The 14,246-nt window shown below is 43.0% G+C and overlaps 1 protein-coding gene across 4 annotated transcripts in view; it reads right to left on the bottom strand.

Annotated features, from left to right (window-relative positions):
• CCDC146 (coiled-coil domain containing 146) overlaps positions 1 to 14,246 on the bottom strand; it is a 97,181-nt gene that overhangs the window by 28,345 nt on the left and 54,590 nt on the right. For 3 of the 4 annotated variants that reach the window (XM_084811498.1, XM_084811499.1, XM_084811497.1), the window contains 6 exons: positions 10,594 to 10,676; positions 9,533 to 9,742; positions 5,393 to 5,450; positions 4,504 to 4,680; positions 4,168 to 4,241; positions 1,823 to 2,050 (listed from right to left, as the gene is read on the bottom strand). In XM_084811498.1, the coding sequence (XP_084667624.1) occupies positions 1,823 to 2,050; positions 4,168 to 4,241; positions 4,504 to 4,680; positions 5,393 to 5,450; positions 9,533 to 9,742; positions 10,594 to 10,676 (830 nt within the window). The remainder of the gene's footprint in view (positions 1 to 1,822; positions 2,051 to 4,167; positions 4,242 to 4,503; positions 4,681 to 5,392; positions 5,451 to 9,532; positions 9,743 to 10,593; positions 10,677 to 14,246) is intronic. The other variant, XM_084811500.1, reaches the window with a different exon arrangement.

The following is a 14,246-nucleotide window of genomic DNA, read 5'->3' as shown; positions in this document are numbered from 1 at the left end:
GTAACAAAAACAAAGAGAGTCCTGTGGAACTAGACTAACAGTACAATCCTATGCATGTTTCGATAGAAAAAGTCCTACAACTCCCAGCATTCTCCAGCCAGCCATGAAGAGCTCTTGAGCAGCTTCTGAAGAACTCCCAGGTTCCCCAGAACAGTTTGAAACCCATTACAGAAATACGCTAGAACAACTGCATTGGCTCCCTATTAGTTTCTGGACACAACTAAAAGTACTGGCTGTCACTTTTAAAGCCCTATATCTGGGATGATATCCATAGAACCTCCAGTCCATAGGCCAATTTAGCTCACCAGACCAGGCCATCCTGCCCAGAGGGCCTCAGGCAAGGCCTCTTGTCAAGGGGATGGGACAGTGGCTGAGTGCTGAGTTACTTGGTTCTCAGCTGGCACTCTGAGGAGCTGGCTGAATCCCAAGGTCAGGGCTCACTTTGCTCCTGGAAGCGCCAGCTGAGCACACTTTGCCTGCCCCACACAGGACTCAGTCAGCTCCTGGAAGCACCAGCCAAGTGTGCTCTACTTGTCCTTTGCCTGCCCTGCTGTCAGGTTCCTGACCAACCCAAGCAAGACCTCTTCAGGGGAGGATTTGGTTTCCTCAGCAATCCCACTTCCACAGAAGCCATGCAGCAACCTGAGGAGTCCTGTTGCAGGGAGGCCTTGCCTGAGGTCCCAAACAACTCCTTCGACTGCATTCCAAGTTCCTAACTCTCCACCCTCATACCACAGCTCTTCGAAGCACTGGCAGCAACAGACAAGGTGGGATGCTCAGAGTCGACATCAGAGCGCCTGCCTAGCCCCAGAAGACCTTTTAGCATGCATTTTATTGAGGAAAAGCTCTACCTGGGAGCAAGGGTCTACTCATGAGGAGGAAGACCCAGCTTTCGCTTATGAAGAAGCAGACTCAGCTGCAATGGTGAATCAAGGGCAGCAAGTATATAAGCCCTCAGTCTTCTCCCAGATGTTTGCTATGTTAATAAGCTCTCATTGAACTACTTTGATCCAGCTCACATGTGTGAAGTCAAGGCTCAGCCAGCTCCTGGAAGCACCAGTTGCATGCACTTTGCTCATTGTTCAACCTTCCTCGTTTGGAGAAGGTGAAGGACAAGTGAAGCCAGCTCCCTGACTGACATGCCATCTGGAACAGCTCCAGCTGGTACCTTAGCCAGGGACCCAATAACATCAGGGACTTCCCCTGATGTTGCAGGCAGGTTCCCACTGTCTAATGTAATCTGGCCCACAGGGCGGGTCCAGGGGAATAATCTGGCCCCTAGACCCAATATGGTTCTCCACCCCTGCCTTATATGGTTTTAGGAGCCACCTTTGCCCATGATCTTCATGGGCATTAAGAGCACCCCACAGAGGCCCTTCTGATTGTTCCAAACCAATGTTTATTTGTAACAAGGCGAGGGCCGTTTCTGTTGTCCCACCCAGAATTTGGAACTCCCTGCCTATGGAGGTCCATCTTGCCCCCTCACCATTGGTGATGCTGGCTAGGGCTGATGGGAATTGTAGGCCAAAACATCTGGAGGGCTGCAAGTTGCCCACCCCTGATCTAGACTGTATAATGCTCCTTCCCTGATGGAGGCCCATATGATGGAGGCCCATCTTGCTTCCCTGATGGAGGCCCATATGATGGAGGCCCATCTTGCTGCTTGTTTTACAAGAAGCAGATAACATATGGCTTCTTAAGAAAGATTGATTGTTTTTAAATGTTATATTGTAAGCCTCCTTGAGGGCTTTCTACTGGAAAAGCAGGATATAAATATTTTAATAGTCAATAAATACATTTGACCCATGTATGCAAAACTCACCTTTCTGCTATGGCACTGCCTTCATTCTCTTTGTTCATCTCATGCATCTTTGTAAAAGTGATGAATTCTCGTTCTTTACTCTCCAGCAAAGCCTTTTTTCCATCCACTTCCTTCATTACGTCTTCCTTCTCTTCCATTACCTCAGCATTTTTAGCCTCTACTTTTTTACCGGTCTCAACTACTTCCTGCACTTCTTCCTGCAGTGCCATTTTCTTTTTCTCTACATCGCTTGAACAATGGCAGATTTTGATATTAATAAAAATGGAGCTCTTTGATCACTTCCTGTGTACCTTCTGTACTCTAAAAAAGAACTCAATTGAAAATTAAGAAGTAGACCCATCTTCGCATATCCAAACCATCACAAAAAAGCCATGAAAGGCCCACAGTGCATTTCCCATCCCACAAGATTTTCTGTATGACTTGATGCCACAGCTAGGTAGCGACTCAACTGTGGGCTGATATATTAAAGAGTAAAGTGGGAAACATTCTATAACAAAGGTCTGAGCAGCATTACATTTTCCACCTCAGTGTCAATGAAAATCTATGATTTAATTTAAATGATGATTTGTTCACTAGGAGAATGACCACCAAGTACAGGGGATGGGATAGGGAAAGGTAAAACATGTTTTAAATACATAATAAATAAAAGGACCCAGCTCCTTCTCCCCCCTGCCCCCGGAACACAGACAAAGGTTAGTATGATCAATAAATACTTCCATATTCTACAAAGAAAGATAATTTGGGTAGAATATTACCCTCTAGCCTTACTACATGGACTTTAGGAAAAATCCCACAGCCACAGAAGTGCTTGGGGCTTCACCCCTGACTACAAAGGAATCAGAATTTCAGCTTGTAAAATCCACACTTTGGGACAGGTGCTGTAAAAATATTGCTGCAAGTTGGTTGGCTTGCTCACTAAGTGGTGAGGGTTGAGGTAAAATAATTTCTTTTTTAAGGACTGTGAATGTTCTCTGAATGGGAAAGTCAGGGCTGGAGCAGAGCTCGGTGTCTGGTAGACAAGCATGTGAGAAATAGCAGCTTTGCTGTGGGAAAAGACAGAGAGCGTTTATAGCTAGAGTTAGCCAAAACTGGGTGTGCAGCCTTGGGAGCTGTCCACATTGTCCTGCAGTGGATATTCTGCCTGCAGTATAAGTACCTGTTTGCCTTGGCAAATAAAGAAAATATTACAAAGATGCCTTAAGTCACTAGTACTTTTTCATCCAAAAGAAACAAAAGCAGGTAGTGCTGCCTTTGGAATCTCTCACCAGCTTGGGGAAATGGAGAGTGCATAGTAATACGATTAGTCTGAAATGTGTTGTATAGTGGGAAGAACTTTGGATCAGAGGAGAATGACCTTTGCTTCTTTATACAAATCACTGTGCTTTACTGAGAGTGCAGAACATCCAGTCATGGGGAAAGTTTCCTCCCCAGGTTTCCAATGTTCTCTGTTGGATTTGTCATTATAACAGAATGATGTAGCCTTTTTGGCATGGGTTTAAATGTGCTTTCTGCTACATTACAGCATCACTGTAGATATTAACATTGACGCTCATGATAAAAAGACCTGGATATAGTAGTTAACCACATATGTTTAGATGGCAGAATCTGGCTATATGGGGACCAGAGGACTTTTTGTCAGCCTCAAGAGCAAACGTCAACAGCATACTAGCCCTTATGGCTTTAAAGAAAACCTGGAAATCATAATGGTAGTAAGTGACAAAGATACATCAGAAGTAATTTTAATTATGTTCCTGAAAGAGCAGGATTTCCAAGTCCTTCTTGTAGCTGTTAAAAATACAATTTGAAGTTGTCCACCATCTGACTGATCAATTCAATGGTAGTATTGGATAAAGCAAGCCATCCCTTCACAAAAGCTAACAAATGCCTTTGCATGGTAACTGGAACCAGCTCCCAAGTACAGGTGCCTGTGGGGAACATCCACATAATGTGTTATGAGTATGATGGAGAGTAATGTGTCCACCTGCTTTGTTACCCCAGAAAGAGGAACTTCAGCCTATCTTATGATAAGTGTCTGAACTGGGCCTGTGTCTCCTGGCTTCCAAAACACTAACAGCTCACTTCTAAGACTTTCTCCACTAGAGAAACCAATGCTAAGGATGGGGAGAACCTACCACTGTGCAACCACACTGTCACAAACCACGAAGTTATCCTACACCAGCAGATAGACCAGTACAAAAATTGAGGATCAGCAAGTAAAAGCCAGCTGGCTTGAATTCAAGTACTGCATTCCAGCACATGACAGCTGGCTTAACTGGATTGTTATAATACTGGGCTGCTAAGAATATGCATCACATTTGGCAAACAAAGAGCATTAAAAAACGTACTGCATTCTGCGGTTTAATTTCTCCATGTCCTTTCCGAGCTGAATAGGAATGGCTTGGAGACGGACTAGCTCATCCTAGTGATAAAAATATGAAAGTTAGTCTATATGGATCTAAGTTTGATGAAATGCTACAGAATTAACATTCAAGTTGTGTCACCGTAATGACTGAAGGCAGAGGGAGACAAAGGTACTGTACGAGTGTACAGAAAACAGCTACTTTTCTTGTAATTCTTTCTGGCTTCTCTATACACACATACAAAAGTGAGCATCAAAACAGAATATGGGAAATAGCCCTTTAAACAGGAGCACATGAATTATGTATTTAGTCTTGTGTTACTTTTATTTCTTCTTGCTTTCGAAGTATTTCTTCAAGTTCTTTCTGATCCTTAGTAAGATGCTTTTGCCTTGATGATAGATCTTCTTTCAGTGCTCTTATTTCTTGTCTCCTATGTGTTGTTTCTTTGCGGAGCTCTTCACAGCTTTCTCTCAGGGCTTTAATTTTCTTCTCCGCTTCCTTAAAAAGAGGAAGTTCAATTACTTCATGCTTGTATTGACTGAAAAGTATTCCACTGACTAGATAAACATTCAAATATGATTATTTTGGCATGTATGTTACATGAATTATTTTATGGACTTGCATGTTATTTGACCTTCAATTCTACTGGATAGAGGAGAGGAATGAAACGGAAAGGAATTAAATGGATGGGATTGGTAGGCTAGAGGTAGGATGTAGGATGAGAAGCATATGGAGCAGAACTCTTGTGAGCCAGAATTTAGGAAATTTAATAATGAAGAAGCCTGTGGCTGCTGCTGTTGTAGCACTTTGGCACTATAGGTCTGGATCTCTACACAAATGACCACTTAAGTAGTTTACTGTCAATATCAAATGTGTTTACCATACCATCACATGTTTAACACTGGAAAAAAACAGATACAAATGAAGAGAAGCAATGCAAGCTACTATAGCGCTGTTTTACATGACACATTTTCCATCAAGATTTTCGGTGCAATCCTATGCATGTCTATTCAGACATAAGTCCCATTAAGGTCAATGGGGTTCACTCCCAGGTAAGCGTGTATATCGTGCATATCATTACAGCATTAATTGTCACTTGCAAAGTGCAGTGAAAGGCCGCAAACCCTGGTTTCAACATGCTGCAAGAATTATGTGTTTGCCTTTTATATCTGTGTCTTTATAGATATACATCTGTGAACATCTTACTTACAGAAGCTTTGGGGATTCTGCGATACTCCTTTTCAAGAAGATTCTTATCTTCTAGTAAACTAGAGAAAAATAATTAGTGTAGAAGAAAATTCAGCTCATGATGCCAATAAGGTGATTAAGTATCAAGTATTTGAAAGCATGCATCCTTTAAAGACATAAATATATAAGCCATCCTTCCACAAACATTCATACATCATTGGGAAGGGTATTTTGCTACTACATTGATGAAGAAGATCACAGCAAGAAAGCCAGTTCTGAACTGCCTTGTCACTCCTAATATTTTTCAGCATTAGGCTTGACTTTTGATATTTTAATAATTGTCTATAGCTTTGACATTTTAATAATTTAATAATCACTTGTGATACACCACCTGCACAAAAACTAAAACTAAAGCAGTCAACTCACAGAAAATATAACTCACAGTCTAACTCACTTCAGTAGTATCTTACCATGAACATCAGAAACGGAAGATTACTGACATCACCAACTAACAAAGGCAATCCATCCATTGGTGATTGTCAACATTCAGCAAAAGTATATATAAAAAAACAATGCCATCAATATATACAATTTCTGACAGCAATATACACATAATACATGAACAAGGACTATCAGTAACCAAACTGTATGTAAAGTAATTTAAGATAGCATTAGGGTAGGTTAAGCCAAATCCAGTTCCCTGAGTGATGCCATCTGGTTGCCCATTTGCCAATCGCAGCGGTGAAAGACCATTGTGAGTTAGCAACATTGGGACAGCAGGAGGTCACTTGGGCCCCATCTACATAAGCCTTTTACTCCGGGGCAGCTGCAAGTTGAGGTCCCTCTGGACAGATGACACAGTCGCCACTTCATACCATCTGTGGTTTTCTCCTGGAAACTGCGGATTTCCAAGGCGGTGTTTTGTTGTGATTTTGGGGTTTGCTGTGGGCTGTCTGTCCCTTCCCTGAACCGACTTCGCATTTTGTAGCGGGCATGTTGTAGGCATGCGTAGTGCTTGCATCACTCTGTGATGCCCCTTTATTCCCCGTCCCTTCGCAGCTGCAGTTACAGGGGCACAAAGAGGCCTTTTCAGTTATGTAATCACACTTTTGCACATTTTTGCAGCTTCGTATGTTTGCAAGGGTGGCTTTTGTACTCGGTGCTCAAGAGCCAGGGGTGGGGCTGGGGCTTTGGGGAGGACTATCTTCGCTCCTGCTACCATTTTGGAATGATGGGAAGGCATGTACCACTTGCGCTTGTGAGTGCGAACCGTCGCAAGAGTCTCGGGCTTGGGAACTGTGAAACAGGTGGCGTGGAAATGAAGGAACACAGAACAACCAACTTTTAACTGACAAGGGAGGGAAAGACACAACAGAACCCCTAAAATACAAAACAGCCAATGAAGTGTTGCACCCCCACACTCATGGGACTGCACAGCTGCCCATTTAAGTATAATGGCCAAAAAAAAGTCATGGCGAGTCTGTTAGGAGCGCAGTAAATTGTGAGTGTATTGCAGGACATGCTAGTTTGAAGCTGCATTGCTGCGTGGTTGTGATGGGGTGGGGGGTGAAAGCGGTGCCATGTAGATGGGGCCTTGGAAAGGGAAGGGTGGAAGCTGGAGCTTTACCACCCGCCCCCATTTCCTTGTCAAAGTGTCACTCCAGCAAAAAACAGACACTGAGCAAAGCTTAGGGAGATGGAAGGAATACACTCACACCAGGTCTTCATGTGCTCCCCCCATTGTTTCACAGCTGCTTTCAGTTGTGCTATGAACTAATAATAAAACAGCCAATGATGCAGCCTCACTTCATCTGGCTGAGTTGTCTCAGGTATCCACCCTTCAGCTACAGATTCCAAAACCTCTTGGCTCCCTCCAGGCAGCTGAAGTTTCAGAGGCTTCAGCAATTCCACCCACAGTCACAGGGTTCCCCGTTCATCAATCAACCGGATCAGTGTAAACTTGGAGTGTGTACCAACCACAATAGTTGATTTAGACCCTGATTTGGCAATTTGGAAAGCAGCCTGATTCAACTCAGAGGCCATCCACATCAACTCAGGTCCAAATCTGAATCTTGATTCAATAATCCAAATCTTCATGCCTCCCATTGACTACCACTGGAAATCACCAAATGGCTATGACCTTTTCCCTCTTTGTCAGAACTGGATGAAATTTGCAGGCAGATTAGATCCTTATAAGGTGATGTCTGCCAAATTCTAGACAAATAGATGAAGGGGAATTTGTGCCACACACACATACATGCCAACACCAAAATTGGAATAAATTTGCAGACATAGTTGTCCCTTCTGAGAAGTTCAAGCATGACAAGTTTCAGGTGAATAGGTGCAGTGAGCTTTGTGGAAGAGAAACTTTACAGTATGGGGGTTTCCAAAAGAGAAGGCACTTATCCCCATATGATTTTGTGGACAACTGTTATAAAAAATATATACTGCATAGGGGTTTTCCAAGAAACCTGCAACATTTCAGAAGAATAGGTGCAGGGGCTAGGGAGTTATAATAAATGAAAAAAAAAGACTTTTTTTTGTTTTCTGCTCAATTGCCACCAAAGTCACAGAAAGTGCAATACGACGGGGTGGAGGATGGATGAGAAGGATACAGTGGCAGAGGTAGAAGAACTTGAACATCTGGCATTTTCCAAGCAAGTACCCAGTACCACACCCTCCCAAGTACCACAGACTGCACCAAACCCTTTTTAATGTTCCTGCTTCTGGGACTTAGTGAAGAGCACTGAACACTGGATCAGTTCTGTGATGTATTTCTTCAACATTCCTTCTCTAAAGCACTGGGATTGGAGACTCTTAGCAAAACTGTTTACCGTGATAAGAAGGTAGAGTTGCCAATCATAAAACTGCACCTCCTAATCTCCCTCCCCCCGATCCCCAACCTGTTTTCCTTACAGAAGGTAATGGGGATACATGTATTAATTTTTGGAAACACACTGTCTATGTCCCTCTGAATCCTGAATCTTCAGGAGTGTTGAGATTTGGGCTGCGTTTCCATGACAATGGAAGGAGAAGCGAATGGAGGAGTACCGGATTTTTTAAAAGGAATCACCTTTGCTGCACTTTGGTCCATGAAGGGCTCCAAGAGCAGGTTCTCCACACCAGTAAAAAGTGCTTCACAGAAATACCTCCTGGTGGGGGTAGGGGTTGGAGTGAATATCTTCTTATGAGCAGGGGCTGCTCAACCAATAAGAGCAGCTTCCCCCCTCCCTTCCCTCTGAAAGTCCAGATGCACTTGCATTTCAGGAGCAAGCCTCAGTGAGCACAATGGGAGTTACTGCCGAATAGACACACATATGCTTGTGCTGGGAAATGCAGGGAGGGACGGGACACAAAGACGGAAAACCAGCCCGCATTTTAACCCACAGGATCTCTGTATAACGAAGGGTCAAAGTACTTCCTAAGGCAATAAATCAAGCAAAGGAGAATCGGAGCCTCGAGATCGCCCTTTACCACACTTAGGGAATTGGGCTTTAAACTGTGCCATGTCAACTGAGGGGCATCTGCGTAAGTTCTGATGTGGGCATTCATAGGGCAAGCCTCATTCAGCACAATGGGAGTTACTGCTGAGGAGACACTAATTGGTTTTGTGCAGGAACAGGAAATACACAGGAAACACCCCTTGACCAGGGTCACAGTAAAAGGCACACCCCTGGGCAGGGCTAGCATACCTGAGGTCAATGCAGGGGTTGGAGCACCCAGCAACTATACCAAGGACAACCCGACTTAAGGAAAAGAATCGGACTTTAAGCAGTCTCAGGAAATCCAGTTTTTCCCTGATAAGTCCAGGGTGGCTGCTGGATGGCCACGACATCATGTATCCCTAACGACCTCAACAGGCAGGCAGCTCAGAGTAAAACGCTGGTGGAAACACCCCCTTGGATTCAGTCTGCTTTGGAGGAGCTCCATTGCTATTTGGGCATCTCTTGAATCTTTCTGAATCTGCCCAAATTTGATTCAGGATTTGGCCAAATCCAAAACACACTCCTAGTGTAAACCTAGCAATTTCCTGCCTTCCTCATCATCAGTAAGTAGGTGCCAAGCTTCTGTGCACCTACAGAAGCACCTACTGGGCATCTGTGTGTCTGGGATGGCACACCATCTAGATTGTAATGAAGATAATGACTCAAACATTATCTACCTGTTCAACTTGTACTGTATTTCAAACTCTCTATCTTGAACTGCATTATATTCATTAATGTATCTCAGGTATTGCTGTCTTAGTTTGGACAACTCTGAAGTGGATCCCTCTGGAAACTGTTCTGCTTTTTCTAGTTCTTGCTGCTGCTGCTCTATTTCAACAGTGAAACGTTTGGCATCCTGTAACAGCTGAATCTCTGATTCCTGTAAACTGGAGTAAAACAAACCATGTTGGGAACCACATATAGATACACGAAACATACGCAAACAACCCCACACTCTCTAATGAGGAATTTATTGAAAAAATAGTATATTTATAGCACCATATATATAGTCTGCAACCTAAGCAAACAAGATAGGTTCCTGCCCTGATCGGCTTAGGATCAAAATATTGACAGAGCGGGAAGACAATAAATAGAAGGAAAGGGGAATTTACTCCCCTTCTCTTCAACTGGACAAAAAAGGGGAATCAAATGTCCAGATAAATGTTTGCTTTGTACTTTCTCCTGTGTGTACATTTGATGAGATTGTATTTCTATTTAATTAATCCATACATGGAAGAAGCAGGAGAGTGTTGTCTATCTTTCTGTCTTTTAGTACATAGGAATACTTGGCTTTGATGCTAATAAGAAGAAAAAAATAAATATTCTACAACATGGAACAATTAAGTAAATATACAGATGGCATTTCTGTGAAAATTTGACAGTCACAATTTAATAGCTGAGCACAGCCACCACACAAAGTATTTTTCCCCTTTCCCAGAAGCCTCAAGGCATAGAAATATTGAATTTTGAATGGTTCCAGAAACATGAAATAATACTCTCTTTTAAATTTCATACAAATCTAAGATGCATACTCTGTGTCCCATTAAAAACTATTAATCTACATCAATTTATTTTTCTACATTGTTCTCCTATCTTTTAATCAGAACAACTGTTCTCAACCTGTTTTAAAGATATCTTTTACTGACATCCATATATTTAGCACAAATATTTAACCAGTTTTTAAAGTAACCTCTGAAGTAAGTATTCACATTACATACACAAAGGCCTAACAGCCTACCTTACTAGAGTTTCATGTAGAATGGTATACTTTGCCTTCAGTTCAGCCATTCTGGTTCCAGGGATATTTCCAGCATAAAACAACTACAAAATGGCAAGATAGACTATTATGAGTTAGTTACATCTTTATGCTTTGTGATAATTTTGGCAGCTTTTTAGCAAATCTGGCAACCTTTCACTATACTGCAATACCCATATATATTACATGACACAATTTGTGAAATAAAGGTGATAAAGGTAAAATATCAAAGGAAGTTCTTCACACTTTCAAAATCGAGCAAATCCCATCTTTATATTAAATGGGAATCCGTAAAATCATGACTACATATATGTTGTTGTTGTTGTTGTTCAGTCGTTCAGTCGTGTCCGACTCTTCGTGACCCCATGGACCATAGCACACCAGGCCTTCCTGTCCTGCGCTTTCTCCCGGAGCGTGCTCAAGTTCATATTCATTGCATCCGTGATGCTATCTAGCCATCTCATCCTCTGCCGTCCCCTTCTCCTTTTGCCTTCAGTCTTTCCCAGCATCAGGGTCTTTTCCAGGGAGTTTTCTCTTCGCATTAGGTGGCCAAAATATTGGAGCTTCAGCTTCATTATCTGTCCTTCCAATGAGCAGTCAGGGTTGATTTCCTTTAGGATGGACTGATTTGACCTCCTTGCAGTCCAGGGGACTCGTAAGAGTCTTCTCCAGCACCACAGTTCGAAAGCATCAATTCTTCAGCGCTCAGCCTTCCTTATAGTCCAGCTCTCACAGCCAAAATGAAGCAGGACAAAAGCTAATAGAGTTTTGCCAAGAGAACATGCTGATCATAGCAAACACTCTTTTCCAACAGCACAAGAGGCGACTCTACACATGGACGTCACCAGATGGTCAATATCGAAATCAGATTGATTATGTCCTTTGCAGCCAAAGATGGAGAAGCTCTATACAGTCAGTAAAAACAAGACCTGGAGCTGACTGTGGCTCAGATCATGAGCTGCTTCTTGCAAAATTTCGGCTTAAATTGAAGAACGTCGGGAAAACCACTAAACCGTTCAGGTATGACCTAAATCATATCCCTGATGAATATACAGTGGAGGTGAGGAATAGATTTCAGGGATTAGACCTGATAGACAGAGTGCCTGAGGAACTATGGACGGAGGTCCGTAACATTGTTCAGGAGGCAGCAACGAAATCCGTCCCAAAGAAAAAGAAATGCAAGAAAGCCAAGTGGCTGTCTGATGAGGCTTTACAAGTAGCTCACGAAAGAAGGGAAGCGAAAAGCAAAGGAGAAAGGGGAAGATATACCCAACTGAATGCAGAGTTCCAGAGAATAGCAAGGAGAGACAAGAAGGCCTTCTTAAATGAACAATGCCAAGAAATCGAGGAAAACAACAGAATGGGAAAGACTAGAGATCTCTTCAAGAAAATCGGAGATATCAAGGGAACGTTTTGTGCAAAGACGGGCATGATAAAGGACAAAGAAGGCAGGGACCTAACAGAAGCAGATGAGATTAAGAAGAGGTGGCAAGAATACACAGAAGAACTATACAGGAAAGATCTGAATGTCCCTGATAGCCATGATAGTGCGGTCACTGAACTTGAGCCGGACATCCTAGAGAGTGAAGTCAAGTGGGCCTTAGGAAGCATTAGTAACAACAAAGCTAGCGGAGATGACAGTATTCCAGCCGAGCTATTTAAAATCCTAAAAGATGATGCTGTTAAAGTGCTGCATTCAATATGCCAACAAATCTGGAACACTCAACAGTGGCCACAAGACTGGAAAAGGTCAGTTTACATTCCAATTCCAAAGAAGGGCAACGCCAAAGAGTGTTCAAACTACCGCACAATTGCGCTCATTTCACATGCCAGCAAGGTGATGCTCAAAATCCTACAAGCTAGGCTTCAGCAGTATGCGAACCGAGAACTACCGGAAGTACAAGCTGGGTTTCGAAGAGGCAGAGGAACTAGAGATCAAATCGCCAACATTCGCTGCATCATGGAGAAAGCAAGAGAATTCCAGAAAAACATCTATTTCTGCTTCATTGACTACGCTAAAGCCTTTGATTGTGTGGATCACAACAAACTGTGGCAAATTCTTAAAGAGATGGGAGTACCAGACCACCTTACCTGTCTCCTGAGAAACCTGTACGAGGGTCAAGAAGCAACAGTAAGAACCAGAGATGGAACAACCGATTGGTTCAAAATTGGGAAAGGAGTACGACAAGGCTGCATATTGTCACCCTGCTTATTTAACTTATATGCAGAGTACATCATGAGAAATGCCGGGTTGGATGAATCACAGGTCGGAATTAAGATTGCCGGGAGAATTATCAACAACCTCCGATATGCAGACGATACCACCCTAATGGCAGAAAGCGAAGAGGATCTCAAGAGCCTCTTGTTGAGGGTGAAAGAGGGGAGTGCAAAAGCTGGTTTGAAACTCAACATTAAAAAAACGAAGATCATGTCATCTGGCCCTATCACTTCCTGGCATATAGAAGGGGAAGAAATGGAAGCAGTGACAGATTTTACTTTCTTGGGCTCCAAGATCACCGCAGACGGTGACTGTAGCCATGAAATTAAAAGACGCTTGCTCCTTGGGAGGAAAGCTATGGCCAACCTAGACAGCATAGTAAGAAGCAGAGACATCACCTTGCCGACAAAGGTCCGTCTAATCAAAGCTATGGTTTTCCCATATATAATCCTTACAAATAACAGGTAACATTTTAATCGTTGCTCAAAAGGGTACAGCTACTATTTTCAAATACAAATGTTCAATTCTGTGGCGGTTTCACTGCAGCTATAGAAACTTGTGAAAGAACTTGCTCTCACATTTGTGGAATTTCCTTTCACGTCATCTGTTAAGGAGTGCTATAAAACTCGCCAACAACATGTTCTACTTGCCATAAAACAGTATGGCTTACCAATCTTCATTTGCACCAGCAGGTCACTTGGAGGAAAAGAGTGTGAGTGTTAGGCTGGAATCCGAAACACACATATATGACAGTAACCCTGCCCCATTTGACACAATGGGATTTACTTATGAGTAAACATGCATTGCACATAGGCTAAAATATTGCTGTTGCAGTTTCAATTAGGGATTAGAATTAGGTACAAAGATCCTGCAAATGGTTCAGACAGATGGTTACTTATTACGGTCAACTACACGTGACAGGGGAAATCCATGACCACCTCTCTGAATTTCTTTTGGGAAGTCTTTAGCTGTGCGTTCATAGCCAAGGTCCAGGAGGAGGGGTGCTGATTCCCCAAGGCAAATCACCAGCTTGGAGTTGGTACTTGCCGCTAACAGGAAAACATACAGTAGCAATATGAATGCCTGTATGCACTGGGTAACTGGCGCAGGGAGAAATTATTATGCTCCCACTCCCATGCTAAAGCCCTGATCAGCCTCACCCCACAGCTGCTTTTACCAAAAGAAAAAGATGTTCAGAGATCCAGTCACAGATCTCCTGTGTCATTTGTAGTTTGGCCTCAGATCGTTGGTGAACAAATAGGGTGTTTCACACACATGGCAACCCTTGGATCTTACCATTGGAACAACTGCGAGATGACAGGATGTGAAAAGGAATGTCTAAAAATGGACCTGGTGTTTCCAGCGTAAATCTGCACAGCTACTGATTAAACAGTCCAGGGCTCGCTCCTGTGGTTGG

Source organism: Heloderma suspectum, chromosome 7 (assembly GCF_057233095.1).
Source record: "Heloderma suspectum isolate Gila_16-S chromosome 7, 16-S_ref, whole genome shotgun sequence".
Classification (NCBI taxonomy): Eukaryota; Metazoa; Chordata; class Lepidosauria; order Squamata; family Helodermatidae; genus Heloderma; species Heloderma suspectum.
The sequence above is the reverse complement of the archived record's forward strand: the minus strand, read 5'-3'. Positions and strand labels throughout refer to the sequence as shown.